This window comes from Pituophis catenifer, unplaced genomic scaffold (genome assembly GCF_029215685.1).
Source record: "Pituophis catenifer annectens isolate HBS135680 unplaced genomic scaffold, rPitCat1.0.hap2 SCAF_10, whole genome shotgun sequence".
Lineage (NCBI taxonomy): Eukaryota > Metazoa > Chordata > Lepidosauria > Squamata > Colubridae > Pituophis > Pituophis catenifer.
The window spans coordinates 13,835,426-13,855,154 of NW_027256890.1; the positions used below are offsets into that span (position 1 = coordinate 13,835,426).

At 46.2% G+C, this 19,729-nt stretch overlaps 1 protein-coding gene across 2 annotated transcripts; it reads left to right on the forward strand.

Moving 5' to 3' along the window:
• Positions 1-7,567: 7,567 nt before the first annotated feature.
• Positions 7,568-14,455, forward strand: LOC139321842 (mitochondrial fission process protein 1-like). Of its 2 annotated transcripts, none has more exons than XM_070950758.1 (4): positions 7,568-7,776; positions 10,361-10,491; positions 11,713-11,945; positions 13,757-14,455. In XM_070950758.1, exons 1-4 carry the CDS (start codon positions 7,710-7,712, stop codon positions 13,827-13,829), a joined length of 504 nt encoding a protein of 167 aa, XP_070806859.1. In that variant the 5' UTR covers positions 7,568-7,709; the 3' UTR covers positions 13,830-14,455. The 2 variants fall into 2 exon arrangements, with proteins under 2 accessions (XP_070806859.1, XP_070806860.1); XM_070950759.1 differs by having other exon boundaries at positions 13,784-14,455.
• The last annotated feature ends 5,274 nt before the right edge of the window (positions 14,456-19,729 follow it).

A 19,729-nucleotide genomic window follows, 5' to 3' on the forward strand; every position in this document is an offset into this window, starting at 1 on the left:
TCGCTGAGTTTGCAGAAAACCGAACTCCCGCGTTGCTGAGAGCAAGGAAACCAGCTGAGGAGCGGCATTCCACTCTGCCACCCCCATCAGCTGGGCTTCGGAAGCAGAAATATAGGTAAGTATAACGTAGGGGCGAGCCGGCGAGGCCACTTCAACGAAAGAGAGAACCAGTACGTTCACGGCTGCAAATCGGAGCAAACGGTTCTCCCGAACCGGTCCGAACCGGTAGAATCCCATCACTGCCTCCTGACCACCTTTGGAAAAAGGGCGGTGCTTGCACAAATTTCTCCAGGCTTAATTTTCTGCAGGATGGAGCCTCCCCTTTTCCCCAAAATAATGCCATTCTTACAGAGCAGGAATTAAAAGAAAAGAAAGATTAAAAAACCCAGGAACATTTTTTTAAAAAAATCCCAACCTGAATATATTTGGGACTGCGTGTGAACTGTATACGGTGTATCTGGATGTATGTCTGGTCTGTAGGACAAATACAAGCCTTTTATACTTCACTATCTCTGCCCAAATTCACAACTGTACAGGAAAAGATAATTTAATTTAAAAAGAAAAAAATCAACGGAACTAATAAACGGCGGGCGAATTGGTCTCAGTCTGTCTTGCGCTGCAGAGGATTTTGAAACGGCTTGTCCTCTCTAATTTTTTTGTTCCTTTGTTTGCACCATCGTCTCACATTTTTGTGCACAAGTCACTTGCTTTGATTTATTAGTCATTATTATTTAATTAGAATAAGTTATAGTTATAATGGTGTTTGTTAACTATGGTAATGGATTCTCCAATGAATTAAAAGCTAATTTAATTAATCCGTGGAATGGCTTGCCTCGGAGCATTTTAAGAAGAGACTGGAGAGCCATTTGTCCAGAATTGTATAGGATCTCTTACTTAAAAAACATACAATATAAACATTAAAATACGTTTAAAACAGAATTAAATCCAAAATGGCTCCCCAATTTAAAACGCCTTACCCATGCCCCTATAAATAAGACGAATTTAAAATTTAAAAATTTAAAATTTCCACATTTAAAAAGGGGGAAGATTTAGGCCAGGCCAGCTTGATAAAATAGAAAAGTCTTAAGCGCGCGGCGGAAGGTGCGCAGATCCGGGATCCTTTCCTTTCCTTTTTCCTCTCCTCTCCTCCCCTTTTTCCTCCTTTCCTTCCCTTTTCCTCCTTTCCTTTCCCTTTTCCTCCTTTCTTTCCCTTCCCTTCCCTTCCCTTCCCTTCCCTTCCCTTCCCTTCCCTTCCCTTCCCTTCCCTTCCCTTTCTTTTCATTCCTTTCCTTTCCTTTCCTTCCTTCCCTTCCTTCCCTTCCCTTCCCTTCCCTTCCTTTCCCTTTCTTTCCTCTCCTCTCCTTTCCTTTATCCTTTCCTCTCCTTTCCTTTTTCCTCCCCTCCCCTCCCCTTTTTCCTCCTTTCCTTTCCTTCCCTTTTCCTCCTTTCTTTTCCTTCCCTTCCCTTCCCTTCCCTTCCCTTTTCTTTCCTTCCTTGCCTTGCCTTCCTTTCCCGTTCCTTTCCTTTCCCTTCCGTTCTCTCCCTTCCCCTTCCCCTTTCCTTTCTTTTCCTTTCTCATTTATCTCCTTCTCTTTCTCTTCCCTCCCTTCTCCTCTCGTTTCCTCTTTTTTCCCTCTCCTTCCTTCCTTCCTTCCTTCCTTCCTTCCTTCCTTCCTTCCTTCCTTTCCTTCTTCTGCCTCCCTCCCTCCCTGCATCTTTCCTGCTCCAAGCCTTAAACCCAATTTTTTTCCTACCGTGTCTTCATTGCAAGCAGCGGCTATAACGACGTTGCCCGACATGGGCTGCAGATGCCCTGAACACCACAAGGGGGCAGCAAAGAGGTCCTGAAAACATCTAGCGATCCTTTGAATTCTACAGTCCTGAAAGAAAACAACAAAAGGGAATTTGATTGGTTACTAATGCAGGGAGCTGGAAAAAAACACAAAAAGGGACAGGACACTTTTCATTTACTGTATTTTATTTATTTAAATGTATTAGCCTTCAACTCCAGCAGACTCCGCAGCCTACAAAACTAGAAAAAAAAAAAGGAGCTAAAAGCATTGTCAGACCATTTGCAGCATGACTACTATTAGGAGACAACTCAGGAGCAAAACACAGCGCACAGAGATTTAAGACATTGAACAGTGGTTTATATACAAGACATATACAGAAATATTCGTGGTTGGCAAATACCTGACAAGCAATCCATCGTCTTCTTAACTCTACACGGAGAACTCAGCAATGAATACCGGACACAAGGAGAGAGAATACGCCCTCTCCTGGCTGAAATTTATAAACACCTCTTAAAGGGGTAAAAGACTTGTGTGGACCCCGTCAGAGTCTTAGAAGAGGTTACACCAATGCTGATTCATTCTCATTGCATCAGCCTTACATTTCATCAGGTTTACAGTTGCATTAGCCTTACGTTGGCTGGCCAGCTTTAAATCATCATTACCCTGACAAGCATCAAATCCGACAGCCCGGACGAATGTGATTTCCCCTGTCATGCGAAGCCCCTCTTTACTGAAGCTTGTTAAATAAACTGAAACTGATTGGATTCACATAGGGTACAAAAGTGTAAACTCCGGTTTACAAACCCCGAAGTTCCATTCACAGGACACGCAAAGCCTGAATCAAATGCCGTGGCCCATCTCATTTTATGAACCCGTAGGTCGAGTCTAATCGTGGCTTTCCCAACAATGCAAATGTTTTAATCAAAGAGAAAATTCATTGTGTTGTTTTTTTTTTTCTGTGAAAACTACCTCTGTCCATTTAGTAGCATCTTTGCTCTTTAATTTATTAATTTATTTGTTTTTAAATTTGATTTATATGCCACCCTTCTCCGGAGACTCAGGGCGGCTTACAATGCGCTAAGCAATAGCCTTCATACTTTTGTATATTTTTACAAAGTCAGCTTATTGCCCCCGCAAACTGGGTCCTCAATTTACCTACCTTAGAAAGGATGGAAGGCTGAGTCAACCTTGAGCCTGGCGAGATTCGAACCTGCAGTAACTGCAGGCAGCTGGTCTTAATAACAGGGTGCTTTAGACCATTGTACTACCAAGGCTTTTGCAAGTTTGGTTAGTGTCCTGTTTCCTTTTTTTCCCCTAGGTATTGCAAAAATTACTGCAGGGCTACATTATTATTCATTATTTGATTGATTAAATTTATTTGCCGTTCATCTCGTTTCAAATTCACTCTGGGCTGCTAACAGCATTAAAAGCGTTTAAAATCATTTAAAAAACAACAACAACAACAACCAAAGGGAGACGTTTGAATTGTATAAGCTGAAAGAGTGAAAATGCTTATTTTGCGTCATTATTTTTCCAAGCAGAAATCAAACGGGGGCTTTAGAAACAGTTGGCTGGCTTTGACAACAAGGATTTAAAAATAAACATCACGAGGAAACCAAGCAGAGCTCGAGAGTCGGAAAACCTGTGAAACGGGTTCAATTCGTGCCAGCTGGTCACTGCAAAGCAAACGGCAACAGCTATGGGGTTGACGTACCCGAAAATCTGGCGTGATTTTACAATGCTTTTGATGATTGTGTGCCATTAAAAGCACCCGACGGGCAGGACAAGAAACAACGGATGGAAACTAATGAAGGAGAGAAGCAACCTGGAACTGAGGAGAAACCTCCTAACAGTGAGGACCATTAGCCAGTGGAACAGCTGGCCACCAGAAGTTGTGGGTGCTTCAACACTGGAGGCTTTTAAGAAGAAACTGGACTGAAATGGTATAGGGCAGTGTTGGCGAACTTTTTCGGCACAGAGTGCCGAAACGGGAATGCGCCCACACTCGACAGGGGAGCACTGGAAACCGGAAGAACATACACCAGGAAGCTGAGTTTCTGGTTTCTGGCATGTGCATTTGCACTTCCGGTTTCTGGCACGCATGTGTGTGCGAAGACCAACTGGCCAGCGTGCACCGTAAACCAGAAGCTCAGCTTCCCGGAGTGCGCATGCATGTCAGGGATCTGCTCTTCCGGTTTCCAGCGCTCCTGCGCACGTGAAGACCAGCTGGCCAGAACCCGGAAGAGCAACGGGCGATGGCTGGCGTGCCCAGAGAGATGACTCTGCGTGCCACTTCCATCATACATGCCATAGGTTCACCATCATGGGTATAGGGTCTGTTGTTTTAAGTATGGGGTCGCTTAAGTATGGGGTTGGCAAGAACGGGTCTGCAACCTTAAACACTCAAAGAGCCATTCAGACCCGTTTCCCACAGAAAAGAAAACACCGGGAGCCACAAAAACCCTTCCCGTGCCTGACGATTTCTTCAGCGGCCACAAAACTAGCCTATATAGTTGAATTAAACATTCCGTTTTCTTCTGAAACTTTTCTTTTCTTGGATTTATCTTGGGGGTTGAAAAGCTCAATAAATCGTGTGCTGGTGGGTGTCGCACATTGGCGGTTGTGACGCATATTTTGAGTGACGGAGCCGCAGCAGAGGGGTGAAAGAGCCACATGCGGCTCCAGAGCCGCAGGTTGCTGACCTCTGGACTAGAAGATCTCCAAGTCCCTTCCAATCCTGTTATGTCCTATGTTCTATGCTGGTCTAGGAATCGTGGTCTGCTTGGAATCATAGCTTCCATAAATCTTTCTAACCATCTTCCTTTATTTTCAAAGGAAGCCAAGTTATGGGCCAAATGCGACAACCAAGATTGTCTCAACAAATCTCCCAACCGGATCCAAGAATAGATATGAAGCTCAAAGCTTCTATTTCCGGCTTTCTTTCTCCTAACTAACATCTCTGCAGCAACTAAACTTCCCTTGTGTGGAACTGCCCAGATTCCACACAAGGGGAAATCTTCAAACCAGGATGAGAAGGCGTCGCTTGGCTGCCATCTAGTGGTTTGAACTGGATTTATTTATTTTATTTATTTATTTACAAATGTTTATATGCCACCCTTCTCCCAAAGGACTCAGGGCGACGAACACAAGTTAAAAACATACAATAATGAAGGAAAATCCTAATTAGAAAACCAATTAAAACAGGGACAAATAAATAATAAAACCCAAGAATCAGAATCAGCCCGTTTGTTGAAACAGCCAAGTCTTTAGGCCTCGACGGAAGGATTCCCTGCCTATTTGATTTTTTTTTTTAAAAAAAAAGACACTCATGAATTTGGTTCCAGCTTTCAGTTGACATTGAAAATGAGAAAGGTCCTAAGTCACTTTTTCCAGTAAGTTTGAAGGGTTACTAAATGAACTGTTGTAAGTTGAGGACTACCCTGTATTCTCATTTCCCAATATGCTACAAATATGCTTCTTTGGGACACAATGAAGGAACCTCCTTTCTCACCTTTGGCTCTTAGCTGCTCCCCCAAACCTTGCTGACTGGCTTCACCAAGCACACTAAGCCTGAAACAGATCCTGCCCATGGCCTCTGTCCACTGAAGGTGCCCTGACTGGGCAACTCTTGTTACGGTACAGCGTCCACCGGCCTGAGCCTCTAACCTGGGACATTCCCACCCGCTGCTTCATCCTGGGATTTTCTGGCTGGGCTAGCCCGCTTCCTGTAGGGACCGGTAGTGGCAGGTTGGATGGCCCAGTGGGAAGGTGTGCTGTCCTGGCCAGGTCTATGACAACTCACCAAGAGCAACTTGCTAAGGTCAACTCACCATGGCCAACTCACATGGCCAACTCGCCATGGCCAACTCACCATGGCCAATTCACATGGCCAACTCGCCATGGCCAAATCATATAGCCAACTCACCATGGCCAACTCCCCATGGCCAACTCACCATGGCCAACTCACCATGGCCAAATCACATGGCCAACTCACCATGGCCAATTCACCATGGCCAAATCATATAGCCAACTCACCATGGCCAACTCACCATGGCCAACTCACCATGGCCAACTCACCATGGCCAAATCATATACCAACTCACCATGGCCAACTCACCATGGCCAAATCACATGGCCAACTCACCATGGCCAAATCACATGGCCAACTCACCATGGCCAAATCACATGGCCAACTCCCCATGGCCAACTCCCCATGGCCAATTCACCATTGCCAACTCACCATAGCCAACTCGCCATGGCCAACTCACACGGCCAACTTGCCATGACCAACTCACATGGCCAACTCGCTGTGGCCAACTTGTCATGACCAACTCGCCACATGACAAGAGTTACACTAATATCGAAGAACTATAGAATAACTTTATTGTCACTTTGAATTGCAACTCATTGGCATACATTAAAATGAAATTTTCTTGCATAGAATCTCAGAGGGTCTCCACCTTCAATATACACTACCTAACCATGACAGAATAAATAAATGCAAAAGTATGCATACCCACATATATTATACAACGGAAACAACACAGTCTCTCCAGTTCAGATGTACACATGTACCTGGTGAGAAAAACGAATCTTGCCAGCTTGCCAGATGGATGGCCTAGGGAACAAAACTAATAGAGTAGAATCACGAAAGGAAGGGTGCCAAAGGAGAGACCAAACAAAATACGAATGAGAATGAGAATGAGAATGAGAATGAGAATGAGAATGATAATAATAATAATAATAATAATAATAATAATAATAATAATAATAATAATAATTGGATTTGAGTACAGCAAAAACCCACTGGGAACATCAGGTTGAGAGAATGAGAAACTCAAGATCTTCTGGGACTTTAGGATTCAGACTGACAGGCACTTGGTCCACAACACACCTGACATAACAATAGTTGAAAAGAAAAAAGTATGGTTCATTGACATTGAAATACCTGGTGATGCACGAATTGAAGATAAGCAGCAAGAAAAAATCACAAAGTACCGGGACTTGCAAATCGAAGTTGAGCGACTGTGGAAAAAGAAATCGTGTGTTGTCCCGATTGTAATTGGAGCCCTCGGAGCAATACCCAAAGGGCTACCCCGCTATTTAGAAATCCTAAATTTGCCGGACTTGAACATTTTGACTCTACAAAAAACCACCTTACTCGGAACAGCTTACATCCTCTGACCCTACCTTAACAGTTCCTAGGTCCTTGGTTAGGACTCGAGCTGCTGAGCTATTAACCAGCCTCAAAGGCTGTGGATCTCACTAAAGATTAACCAATAATAATAATAATAATACCTCGCTATTTAGAAATTCTAAATTTGCCGGACTTGAACATTTTGACTCTACAAAAAACCACCTTACTCGGAACAGCTTACATCCTCCGACGATACCTTAACAGTTCCTAGGTCCTTGGTTAGGACTCGAGCTGCTGAGCTATTAACCAACCTCAAAGGCTGTGAATCTCACTAAAGATTAACCAATAAATAATAATAATAATAATAATAATAATAATAATAATAATAATAATAATAATAATAATAATAATAATAATAATAATAATTTTTTTAAATTATTTTCAAACAATTGAATGGTGGAATTGTCCCGCACGCAGCCAGCTGTGCGCCGTGGCGAATTGGCCATGCTGAGTTGCGCGCCGTGGCGAATTGATCCACTCCGCCGGCGGCCGGCTGGAGCTCAGCTGCCCGAGAGGGGCCGAGCAGGAAGCCGTCCTCCAGCAGCGGCGAGACCGCCCTTCCTCCGCCTCTGCCCGCCCTCTCCGCGGCCAGCGGGAAGCGGCTTGGGCCGGGTCTTTGGGGCCGGTTCCTCCGTGCGCCGTGCGCCCAGGGCGCACGGTGGAGAGGCGGTGGGGCGCGTTCTTGCAGCCGCCGCTGGTGGCGAGCCAGGGAGGGAGGCATGGCCGGGCCGGGCACCGCGGATCCTCCACCGGACCTCTACCGGGACACCTGGGTGCGCTACCTGGGTGAGTATTCCGCGAAGGGGCGCCGCTTTCTCCGCGGCCGCCGGTCCACAGAGGCTGGCCCGGTGCCCGCCGCGCTGCGCCCCGGGAGAGAAATAAAACGAGGCACCTGGAGAGCCAGCAGATCCTGCAATCCGAGTGGATCCCGGGCAAGGAATGGGAGGGGGGGAGTGTATTGGGGATCCTTCCAGAGCAAAAGGGAATTTGGGGGAGGGGGGGTTGTGATCCCCAAAAGTGAAAGGGGATCGGTGTTGCTTTCGCTTTTGTAGGCGGAAGATTCGCCGACCTTCCCAAGATGCGGCCAGGAATCCGTAACGGTAACAAGAGTTGGAAATGACCTTGGAGGTCATTTAGTCCAACCCCCTGGCTCACAGAGTTCGGTGGTTCGAATCTCTGTGCTAGAGATTCGAACCGCCGAACTGCCCACCTTTTTGATGGACAAATCTTTTATCTTTGCACCACCTCTCTTTTTTTTTTTTCTAAGCCCCATTAGAACCAAATCCGCTGTGCAGGTAGTCCTCGCCTTACAACAGCTCGGTTACTGACCGTTTGAAGGAACGACGGTGCGGGGAAAAAAGCGACTTAGGACCGCCGTTCACACTTAACATCCGTTGCAGCCTGTCGTTCACACTTAACATCCGTTGCAGCCTGTCGTTCACACTTAACGTCCGTTGCAGCCTGTCATTCACACTTAACGTCTGTTGCAGCATCCCCGGGCTCCCGCAACCCGATTTTGGATGCTTGGCCACGGAGTTATATCAATGACGGTTTAGGAGGCCCCGGTTATGATATGCTTGGCCGCTGACTCGTATTTATGACGGTTTATTTATTTATGACGGTTCGATTTATTGGTTCAATTTATATGCCGCCCTTCTCCGGAGACTCAGGGCGGCTTACAATGCGTTAAGCAATAGCCTTCATACTTTTGTATATACCTGCTTAGTAGGGCTTTTTGGGCCACCCATAAGCGGTGTTCTATTTTATACAAAGTCAGCTTATTGCCCCCACAATCCGGGTCCTCATTTTCCCTACCTCGGAAGGATGGAAGGCTGAGTCAACCTGGTGAGATTTGAACTTGCAGTAATTGCAGGCAGCTGGTGTTACTTAACAGCGCTTTAGTCTGCTGCGCCACCAAGGTTGCAAGATCCCCCCCCCCCCCGGAATCATGTGATTTTCCCCTTTCGTGACAAGCAGAATCAATGGGGAGGCCAGATTCACTTAACAACCGGGATACTAACTTAACAAACTGTGGCCCAAAAGGGGCCAAAATTCCCTTAAAATAAATATTTCCCTTGGCAATAAAAAAAATGTTATGGTCGCAAGTCGAGGATTAACTGGAGGGTGTTTGGGGTACAATTTAAGAAGGCCCAGAAAGTGTGAGAATTGGATTTTTGGCATGAAAGAAGACAGCCGGAGGTGGAAGTGTGGCTCAAGGTGACTTTTTGGATCCCGAGAAGGGCTTTGCTTGAGGCAGGAGGAGGAAAAAGCTGCGTTTTGAAGGGCACAGCAGAGTGCAGAGTTGACAACATTTCTTTGTGCAACAACATAGCGAAATTTAATCTGGATCAGGATGCCCCTTTAGGGTAGGAGCAGCTGTCCAATCCAGATTGGATTTCTCCTTCAATTCCATTGAAATTGAAATTGCCAATTGCCGAATTGGGATAGAACAAATTCAATTGGAGAGTGGAGCAGGCCTGTCTGCCCACCTAATCTATTAGAACTGATTCTTTTTTAAATTTTATGGTTTGATTCAGAGGTGAAATGCTCCCGGTTCGGATTGGATCGCCCGATCCGGTAGTGATGGAGGCAGCTGGTTCGGAGAACCGGTAGCAAAAATCCCTGCCCCCCCCACCCATTGCCCAGCTGAGCCACGCAATCATCAGGCTGGGCTATCAACATAATAATTTTAAATTGGGGTATTTTAAATTTGTGGGGTTTTAAATTGAGCCAAATTTATTTAATTATTTTAAATTTTTAATCGATGTTTTGTCTTGTGTTTTTAAATAGGCTGTACACTGCCCTGAATCCTTCGGGAGAAGGGCGGTATAGAAATAAAATACTACTACTACTACTACTACTACTACTACTACTACTACTAATAATAATAATAATAATAATAATAATAATAATAATAATAATTAATTTTTAAAAGCGTTTTTTCTACAACCTCTTTGGCCAAAAAAAATGCTTCTAAAAGTAAAAAATAAAAGCCTCTGATGATCGCGCGGCTCAGCTGGGATCATCAGAGGCTTTTTAAAAAAAAAGAAAGCCTCTGCCGATTAGGCAAGTCAGAGGCTTTAAAAGCATTTTTTTTTACAACCTCTTCAGCCGAAAGGGACCTTGGAGGTCATCTAGCCCAACCCCCTTTCTCATGCAGGAGAGCTGCACTAGGGATTCGAACCGCCGAACTGCCGACCTTTCTGATCGACCAGCTCAGTGTCTTAGCCACTGAGGTACGGCGTAGCAGGAAGAAAATCCGGGTCACGATGGCTGAGGACGGCCTACCTCGCAGGGGGAGGCTGCGAAGCAGATTAAAATGCGGACGAGGGGAAAAACAGAGCTGAGTGGGCTTTGCTGTTTATTGCAGGCTACGCCAACGAGGTGGGAGAATCCTTCAGGGCCTTGGTGCCCGTCTCCGTGGTCTGGGCCAGTTACGGCGTGGCAACGGCCTACGTGACAGCAGACGCGGTCGACAAGGGTAAAAAAGCCGCAGCAGCTGTAAGTATGACGGCCGGAGGAGTCACATCCTGGCTTCGGTGCATCTTTTCTAGTTTATTTTATTTATTTTTATTTTTATTTTATTTATTAGATTTCTATACTGCCCTACTCCCGAAGGACTCAGGGCGGTGCACAGCCAAACAATAAAAACACATACAATACAAAATTTAAAAAATAGAATAAAATCAAATTAAATAATTTTGGCCCTGACAAATTTAAAACCCCACACTTTTAAAACCAATTTAAAATTTGAATATATAAATACTAAAAGATATTTAAAATTTTAAAAATCTTTTATAAAAGAGGGGGAAAATTAGGCCAGGCCGGCCTGGTGAAATAGTAAGGTCTTTAAGGCGCGGCGGAAGGTGCGCAGATCCGGGATCCTCCGTATCTCTGCGGGGAGCTCGTTCCAGATAGTAAGTGCCCCCACAGAGAAGGCTCTCCCCCTGGGGGCCGCCAGTTGGCATTGTTTGGCTGACGGCACCCGGAGGAGCCCCTCTCTATGGGAGCGTACCGGCCGGTGGGAGGCTATTGGTGGTAGTAGGCGGTCCCGCAAGTACCCGGGTCCTAAGCCATGGAGCGCTTTAAAGGTGGTAACCAAAACCTTGAAGCGCACCCGGAAGACCACCGGGAGCCAGTGCAGCTCGCGCAGGAGAGGTTCAGGAAAATCGTGTGTGTGTTTTTTTTTTTTAACCTCGGCGAGTTTTTAATAGCCGTGGACTACAACTCCCAGAATTCCTCAGCCGGCGCATGAGAGACTACCGCGTAAGGAGGCTGCGGTGATTGGTTCAATAAGGAGAAATAAGGACTGAGTCTCTAAATCCGTGATGGTGAACCTATGGCACGCGTGCCACAGGTGGCATGCGTAGCCGTATCAGTGGGCACCCCAGCTCAGCTCCAGCGCGCATGCCAGCTGATTTTCGGGCCTTCTGGGCCCACCAGAAGTAGGGAAACAGGCTGTTTCCTGCCTCCGGAGGGCCTGGAGTGGGTGGGGAAGGCCCGTTTTTCTTTCTCACCTGGATCCAGATCCTCTCTATGCATCTGGGGAGGGCAAAAACAACCTTCCCCATCCCTCCGGAGATCCTCCGGAGGCCCCAAATGGCCCGCATAGAATTATGGGTGTGGGCACACACGTGCACGAACCTCCCCCGCCCCCCCCCTTTCTGGCACGCGATGGCAAAAAGGTTAGCCATCACTGCTCTAAATCTTTCTTCTGACCAGGCAAAACCTCAGGAGGAAGGGAGGGCCACGCAGGCGGCCGTGGCCGTGGTGGACACCTTCATCTGGCAAGCCTTGGCCTCCGTGGCCATTCCCGGATTCACCATCAACCGCATCTGCGCAGGGTCCCTCTACCTCCTGGGCAGCTTGACCCGCTGGCCACTCCCTGTCAGGAAATGGACGACGACGGCCGTTGGGCTTACGGCCATTCCCTTCATCATCAAGCCTATCGACAGGTATGAGCTGTCGGCCAGCCCCTTGGTTAAGGGGAGCAGAGTGGTTCTGACCCAGCTCCTCAAACACGACAAACCCTCTGTAGTTGAAGCAATGGCTCCTTGATTAGGAGCGTCGGCAGCCCCGGCAAAAAGTTTCTCTCTCACCGCAGGCTAACAAGTCTGTCCGGCAGGAAGATGAATAGTTGTCTGTCGCATTTATTCATCTCCGCCCCCTGCCTTTTATCCCCAGAGCTAGGGTGGGGATAGTAGCAGCGTTGGCTCTTCCGTCCCGAGGACCGGCCCATAGATTTCCACTGCTCTCCTCTCCTCTGCCTTCTGCGCATCCTTGCATCAGGCACTGGACCCAGCTGTTCCTCCTCCTCCTCATCAGCCACCTCCAGACCTGGGGGCTGTTGACGCTCCATCTGAGGGCTGACGGATGGCCCAGGTGCCTCCTCCGCCTCTCCCTCTCTCTGCCAGCTCCATTCCCTCTTCCCCCTCGGAGCTCCCAGGTTGCCTTGATGCTGACCCTGAATCCTACGCCTCCTCTGATTCGGGTCCTGGAGGTGCTGGCGGCCGACAGGCCACAAGAGCTGAGCGTCATAAATATGAGCCAGCAGCCAAGCATCTTTAATTTTGATCGCGGGGATGCCACGACAGTCTTAAGTGTGAAAAGTGTCCTAAGTCACTTTTTCCCTTGCCGTTGTAACTTTGGTCACTAAACCGACTGTTGTAAGTGGAGAACTATCCGTACGGCAGCGATTCTCAAGTTCCCGAGCTTGCGATATACGGGACTGCAGCCCCCCCCCCCCCTCTCTCTCAACCTCAGGAGCTTTCAGAGGTATGGACTTCAGCTCCCCAGAATCCACCAGTCGCCAGTCGCGCTGGGGAATTCTGGGAGTTGAAGTCCATGCCTCTTAAAGACGCTGAGGTCTAGAAGCCAAATTGCGTTTTCCAGATTCTGGGATTCATAATATGGTGTGGGATATTTTTATATGTATGTACTGTATGTATGTATGTATGTATGTATGTATGTGTGTATGTGTCTATGTATGTATGTATAGTTAATATATATTTATTTCTTTTAATTCATAGGTATAAATGTGTGATATTTTTGCAATCTATTCATCGCTTCCAGGCCTATTAATATATATTTAAAATATATATTATTTTATTAAAATATATTAATATATATTTATATACAGTTTGCCTTTCTGGAAGTATGAATTCCTTTTAAGAAAAACCTTGTTTTTAATTCCTTCTCTCCCTCTCTCTCTCTTTCCCTTCCTCCCTCTCTCTCCGTCCCTCTCCCTCCCTTTCTCTCCCTCTCTCCCTCCCCCTCTCTCCTTCTCTCTACCTTCCTCTCTCTCCTTCTCTCTCTCTCCTTCCCTCCCTCCCCCTGTCCCTCTCCCTCCCTCTCTCTCCTCTCCCTTCCTCCCTCCCTCTCCTTCTCTCTCCTCCTTCCCTCCTTCCCTCTCCCCCTCTCCTTCCCTCCCTCTCCTTCTCTCTCCTTCCCTCCCTCCCCCTGTCCCTCTCCCTCCCTCTCTCCTCTCCCTTCCTCCCTCCCTCTCCTCCTCTCTTCCTCTCCTTCCCTCCTTCCCTCTCCCCCTCTCCTTCCCTCTCCTTCTCTCTTCCTCCCTCCCTCCGTCCCTCTCTCCTTCTCTTCCTCCCTCTCTCTCCCTCTCCCTCTCTCCTTCCTTCTCCCTCCCTCTCTCCTTCCCTCCCTCCCTCCCTCTCCTTTCTCTCCCTCCCTCTCTCCTTCCCTCCCTCCCTCCCTCCCTATCCTTTTCTCTCTTCCTCCCTCCCTCTCTCTCTCCTTGGCTGTCATACAGGTCCGTGGATTTCTTAATGGATTCCAGCCTTCGCAAACTTTACAAAAGCGATGAGAAGCCGCCTTCGTTTTGAGACGGCCAGTCCGGTGTTTTATAGATCTACCTGCACTACCTCTTCCCTCTAGGATCCACACAGAAATGGGTTCAGTGGTGGATCAGGGGAACAGATCCGTTCGGTTGGGTTTTGGGGAAGGGAGCGAATCAAGCATGGGATGAGATTTTCCTTCAAAGTCGTTCGGGTGCTGGGGAGCAAAAACGAAGAGCTGGATGTTGATTTCAGCTCCATCTTCAGATTTTTTTTCAAAAAAACGGGTCTTATTTAATTAAAAAAAAGATAATAAGGTACAGTTCTGAGAACAAGCTTGGATTTTAGAGCAGCGGCTCCCACGTGCTTATCAATTATCAATTTTTTTGTTTTTAAGTTTTTTTTTTTTAATAATGTAAGCCACACCCAAATTTACCTGGAGTTGGGTGTCCTTTAAATTCTAGTAAGTAAGTGTCTAGTAGCAAGGATGAGCAAGAAAAGCAGCACACTGTTTTCTCCTACGCTGTGAAGTCCACCGAGGAATTGCACTAATTAGCTAATGACTTAATTGCCCTGAAATTTGCAACGAATGGAGTTGTTTTCAGGTCCACGGATTTCTCACTCACGTCACTGTTAAAAATGAACGTCTTAAAAATAAAGGGAAAACAAATTGACCTTGGCTGTTCCTTGCATTCCATCGTAGCACCGTAGCGCAGAATTACAGATATCCGTCACGTACAAGAAGTCCTCGATTTACAATCAAAATTTCCATTACCAAGTGAGACCGTTGGGAGTTTTGCCCCCATTTTACGGCGTATTTTTTTTTTTAGAACCGTTGTCAAGAATCACTCCCGTCGTTAAGTGAGTAACCCGGTTGTGTTAAGTGAAACTGGCTTCCTCGTCAATTTTGCTGGTCTGAAGGTTGCAAAGGAGGGGGGGTCACGTGACAACCCCCCGGGGATATTGCAACAGTCATAAACGCGAACCGTTTGCCAAGCGTCTGAATTTGGATCACATGACCCTCCCCCCCAGGGATGCTGAAAAGGTCGTTAAGTGTGAACAACGGTCACAAGTTACTTCTTTCAGTGCCGTTGCAACTTTGAACGGTCTCTGAACGAATTGTTGCAAGCCGAGGACTGCCTGTATAGTAGAGAATAGGAAAGACTCCCTTCTACCCCCCTCCCGAGTTAAAATGTCTTTTCCATATGCCCCTACAGCCACCCCAAAAAATGTTAATGCACAAAAAATGCTCGCACACGTGCCTCTTCCACGCAGCCTCAAAACTCTGCCTAAATAGGACGGCAGAGAGTCGGGGCGGGTGGGCCAGGGATAAGTTGCCCCCGGTTCGGACCGGATCGCAAGAACCAGTAGTAAAACCGGCCGGAGGTCCTACCCACCGCCCCGGATGTTGTCATCAGTGATCTGTGCATGCGTAGAAGCAAGGCGCGCGCGTAGCGAAGCAAGGCGCCCGCGTGAGCGAAGGAAGGCGCCCGCGTGATCCTGTTGAGAATCGGTAGTAAAGGTAAGTAGAACCCACCCCTGGGGTGGGCGGGCCTACCCACTACCACTACCGTTTCGCCCAAACCAGTTGTGGGTTGCCCTTGGTTCAGACCGGTTCGCAAGAACCAGAAGTAAAACCGGCTGGAGGTCCTGCCCACCGCCCCGGATGTTGTCATCAGTGATCTGCGCGTGCGTAGAAGCAAGGCGCCCATGTGAGCAAAGCAAGGCCCGTTACGAACCGGTAGTAATGGTAAATAGAACCCACCCCTGGGGTGGGCGGGCCTACCCACGACCTCCACTACCGATTCGCCCAAATCAGTGGTGGGTTGCCCCCAGTTCGGACCGGATCGCAAGAACCGGTAGTAAAACTGGCGGGAGGCCCCGCCCACTGCCCTGGATGTCATCCTCGGCGATCTGCGCATGCGCAAAAGCTTCTGTGCATGTGCAGAAGCAAGGCACATGTGCGGAAGCATGGCGCGTGCGAAGAAAGGCCATGCAATTCCGTTGCAAACTGGTAGTAAAGATAAGTAGAACCCATTCCTGGCCCGAACCGGTACGAACCGGCTGAATACCATCTCTGGTTAAAGGGAACGTGTCAACCACAATAGTGCCGAGAAGCAGCCTTCCCTGGAAGAACCGAGTCGACAAAATAACTGCTTTACAGATTGCAGTCTTATCGATTTATATCGCAGGATATTAAATCAACTGCAGTTGGCTGCATTCATCCGAGAAATTTCAGCACAAAAAAAAAAGGGGTTAATCCAACCAAATTAAATAGGAGCCATAAAGACCCCCCCGGGAGAATTTATTAACTAGCGTGATTTTTCGGCTTTTTAAATCCTCACCTACACGGTTTATTCTTTTTTCCCTGGGGTCTCGCTCTTGAGCTTGCAGTAGTCAATGTTGGATTCCTTCTCGATCTCTTCCGTCTCGATGGAAGCTCCCACCATCGTCTGCAGCTCCGTGTGGAAAGGCTGCTCCTTCTGGGTCCTCAGGCGCCTGGGCCTGATCACTACGCCAGAATAGCGCAGCACAGCCAGGATCAAAGCTACGAGGACCCCGACAAAGAAGGCAGCCAAGATGCAGCTGCAGACAAAGGCCACGGTTACCAGTAACATCCTTTTCACCGTCTGGCATTTCCCTGCGGAGGAGGAGAAGGAAGGAGAAGTTGTCTGGGTACAAATAGTTTTAGAAAATCATCATCGAAGTGTTTATAACAGGGATCAGCAATCTGCAGCTCTGGAGCCGCATGTGGCTCTTTCACCCCTCTGCTGCGGCTCCCCGTCACTCAAAATATGTGTCACAACCACCAAGGTGCGACACCCGCCGGCACGCGATTTATTGAGCTTTTCGACCCCTGGCAGGCCAAGCATGGATAAATCCAAGAAAAGAAAAGTTTCAGAAGAAAACAGAAGGTTTAATTCAACTACATATGCTAGTTTTGTGACTGCTCAAGAAATCGTCAGGCACAGGGAAGGGTTTTGTGGCTCCCGGTGTTTTCTTTTCTGTGGGAAACAGGTCCAAATGGCTCTTTTGAGTATATTTAAGGTTGCAGATCCCTAGTTTACAACAATGTTCATTACGTTGATATTAATTCTATAATCATCATCATCATCATGCTTGCTTATCCATTTTAACAAACCTCCCTTTTTTCCTTGGTCCTTTTCTTATATTTCCCCCTTTCTTTCTTTTCTTTCTTTCTTTCTCTCTCTCTCTCTTTCTTTCTTTCTCTTTCTTTCTTTCTTTCTTTTTAATTTTTATTCATAAACATTTTTGGAAAACAGTGCCTTGTCAAGATAACATTTACAAATAGGGCAAAACTAAAGAAAAGTTGATAGTAAATCTAAGAACGCAATAAGAATGATGTGTTCGATGCCTATTTTTTTTTTCCATTGAAATTGACATTGTTATCTTTTAAATCAATATTAGAATCATATGTATAAATGGTAAATTGAAGGAAGGGAGAAAAATGAGATGTACGAAATGTTTACTGAGGCGAAAACGTTGAATTGTAAAAATTTCTTTTTTTTTTTGTTTTTTTAAAAAAAACTTTAATAAAAAATATTTTTTTAAAAAAGAATTAAGACAAAAAAGAATAATATAATAACAGTAATTATAATGCTATAACCAAAACAACTTAAATTACATTTCTTCTTGCTGTCCGCTAAATGCTTGAAATTCAACCAGACTCCAGGCACCTACTACCACATGTGGTGGACGTGCAGTAAAGCAAGAAAATACATACCCAATTTCTGCAACCGTTCTTTGTTTTAGCCTCCAGCTCTCTAATCATCTTTGTGGCTCTTCTCTGCACTCTTTCCAGAGTCTCAACATCTTTTTTATATGGTTCAGATCCAAGCCATGGGTCATTTTGCTACATCTCTTCCTCCTATGGTCTCCATTTCCTTATAGGGACCCCTCCTAGTTCAGTTCTTCAGCCTCCATCCCGCCCCATAAGTGACTAATAAGTAAAAATCCGGAAAGATGCCCACCTTCCAGCCAGGAGACATCTTCTTTGTGGACTTTGAGTGGACCAAGGAGTTCTCGGCGCGATATCCCTTCACCTGGAAACCCTGAACGGGACAAAACACACCACGCTTAGTGACGGGGGAAAGGGAAACCGAGGAAATCACAGCAGCAAATATTTGCCTAAATTTCTGTAGGAATTAAAGCTGCATTCTGAGCTTCAAGGGAGAGCAATTTGGAGTCTTCCAGAAGGTTCTGGAGCCACTCTAGGCTGAGCTGTGGAGCCCGCTCTATGGCTTAACCACCTTTGGCCATACAGGTTATTATTTTTATATTTCCTTCTGTCATTAAAAAATATCCCAATAAAAGAAAACCGGAGACAGCAATACAAAAACAATTCTTACTTTTAAGATGCAGAGGTTTGTTTCATGAGCAATTTGAGACAGGAATAGCCAGTATACCATTAAAGGAAGTGACTGGCCCAGCATCACCTAGCTGACTTTAGGCAGGACTAGAACTCACGGTCTCCCAGTATCTAGCCTGATGCCTTTAACCATTATACCAAACTGGTTCTTAACCCGATCCAAATATAAGGATTTCCTCAACACCAAAAGTGATAAAAGAGGAAGAGGAGGAGGAAGAAGAGGAGGAGGAAGAGGAGGAAGAAGAGGAAGAAGAAAAAAAGAAAAGAGAGGGGAGGAGGAGGAGAAGAAAAAGAAGGAGGGAGGGAGGGGGTGGAGGAGGGAAGGAGAAGGAGAAAAAGGAGGAGGGAGGGGGAGAAGGAGAAGAAGGAGAATAAGAAGAAAAGGGAGGGAGAGGGGGAGGAGAAAGAAGGAGAAGAAAAAGAAGGGAGGGAGAGGGGGAGGGGGGAGGAGGGAAGGAGAAGGAGGAAAAGAAGGGGGAGGGGAAGAAGAAGAAGAGGAAGAAGAAGAAGAAGAAGAAGAAGAAGAAGAAGAAGAAGAAGAAGAAGAAGAAGAAGAAGAAGAAGAAGAAGAAGAAAAGAAGAAGAAGAAGAAGAAGAAGAAGAAAAGGGAGGGAGAGTGGGGGAGGAGGAGGAGAAGGAGAAGAAAAAGAAGAAGAGGGAGAGGGGGAGGAGAAGGAGGAGAAGAAGAAGAAGAAGAAGAAGAAGAAGAAGAAGAAGAAGAAAAAGAAAAAGAGAAAGAAAAAGAAAAAGAAAAAGAAAAAGAAGAAGAAAAGAGAGGGAGGGAGGGAGAGGGGGAGGAGAAGGAGAAGAAGAAAAAGAAGGGAGGGAGAGAGGGAGAGGAGGAGGAGAAGGAGAAGGAGAAGGAGAAGAAGAAGAAGAAGAAGAAGAAGAAGAAGAAGAAGAAGAAGAAGAAGAAGAAGAAAAGAGGGGGAGGAGGAGGAGGAGGAGGAGGAGACGAAGACACAAAGAATGGCTTATAAACCATAGGCATGATGTTCACACTACACAGAAAATTCAGAACATGGACATCACTTTGTAATTTTGTGTGTTGGGTGGAACTTGTTGCCGTTCGGCGTAAATGTGACAAGATACAGAAGACCAGCGGGTACCTCTGAGATGCCCACGAGGAGGAGGTTCGTAGTGGCAGTAGCTGTCACAACAGTTGCAGATGGACGACTTGGAGAGTTCATCCAGATTCTTCCACCTTTGGAAAATAATCCAAGCAACACTTTTACTATTTATTTATTTTTTGAAAATTTTTTATTTTTATTTTTAAACAAACATACATCAAAACATAAAACCATCTTCAATTACACACAGTGTGTCAGTTAGTTACAAATCTTTTGTGCGTCTTCACCATGTTCATAGCTTACAGTTTACCTAAATTCTTATATTATTGATCTAATATATATCTATGTATTATTATCCTCATCAATCATTTATTTCACTGTAGCTATTCTTCCCTCCTTTTGTACAAAACGTTCTAAGATTTGAGTTAATGTATATTATAACATTCATTTCGTCATCCTGAATCGATCCAATAATAATAATACATCTT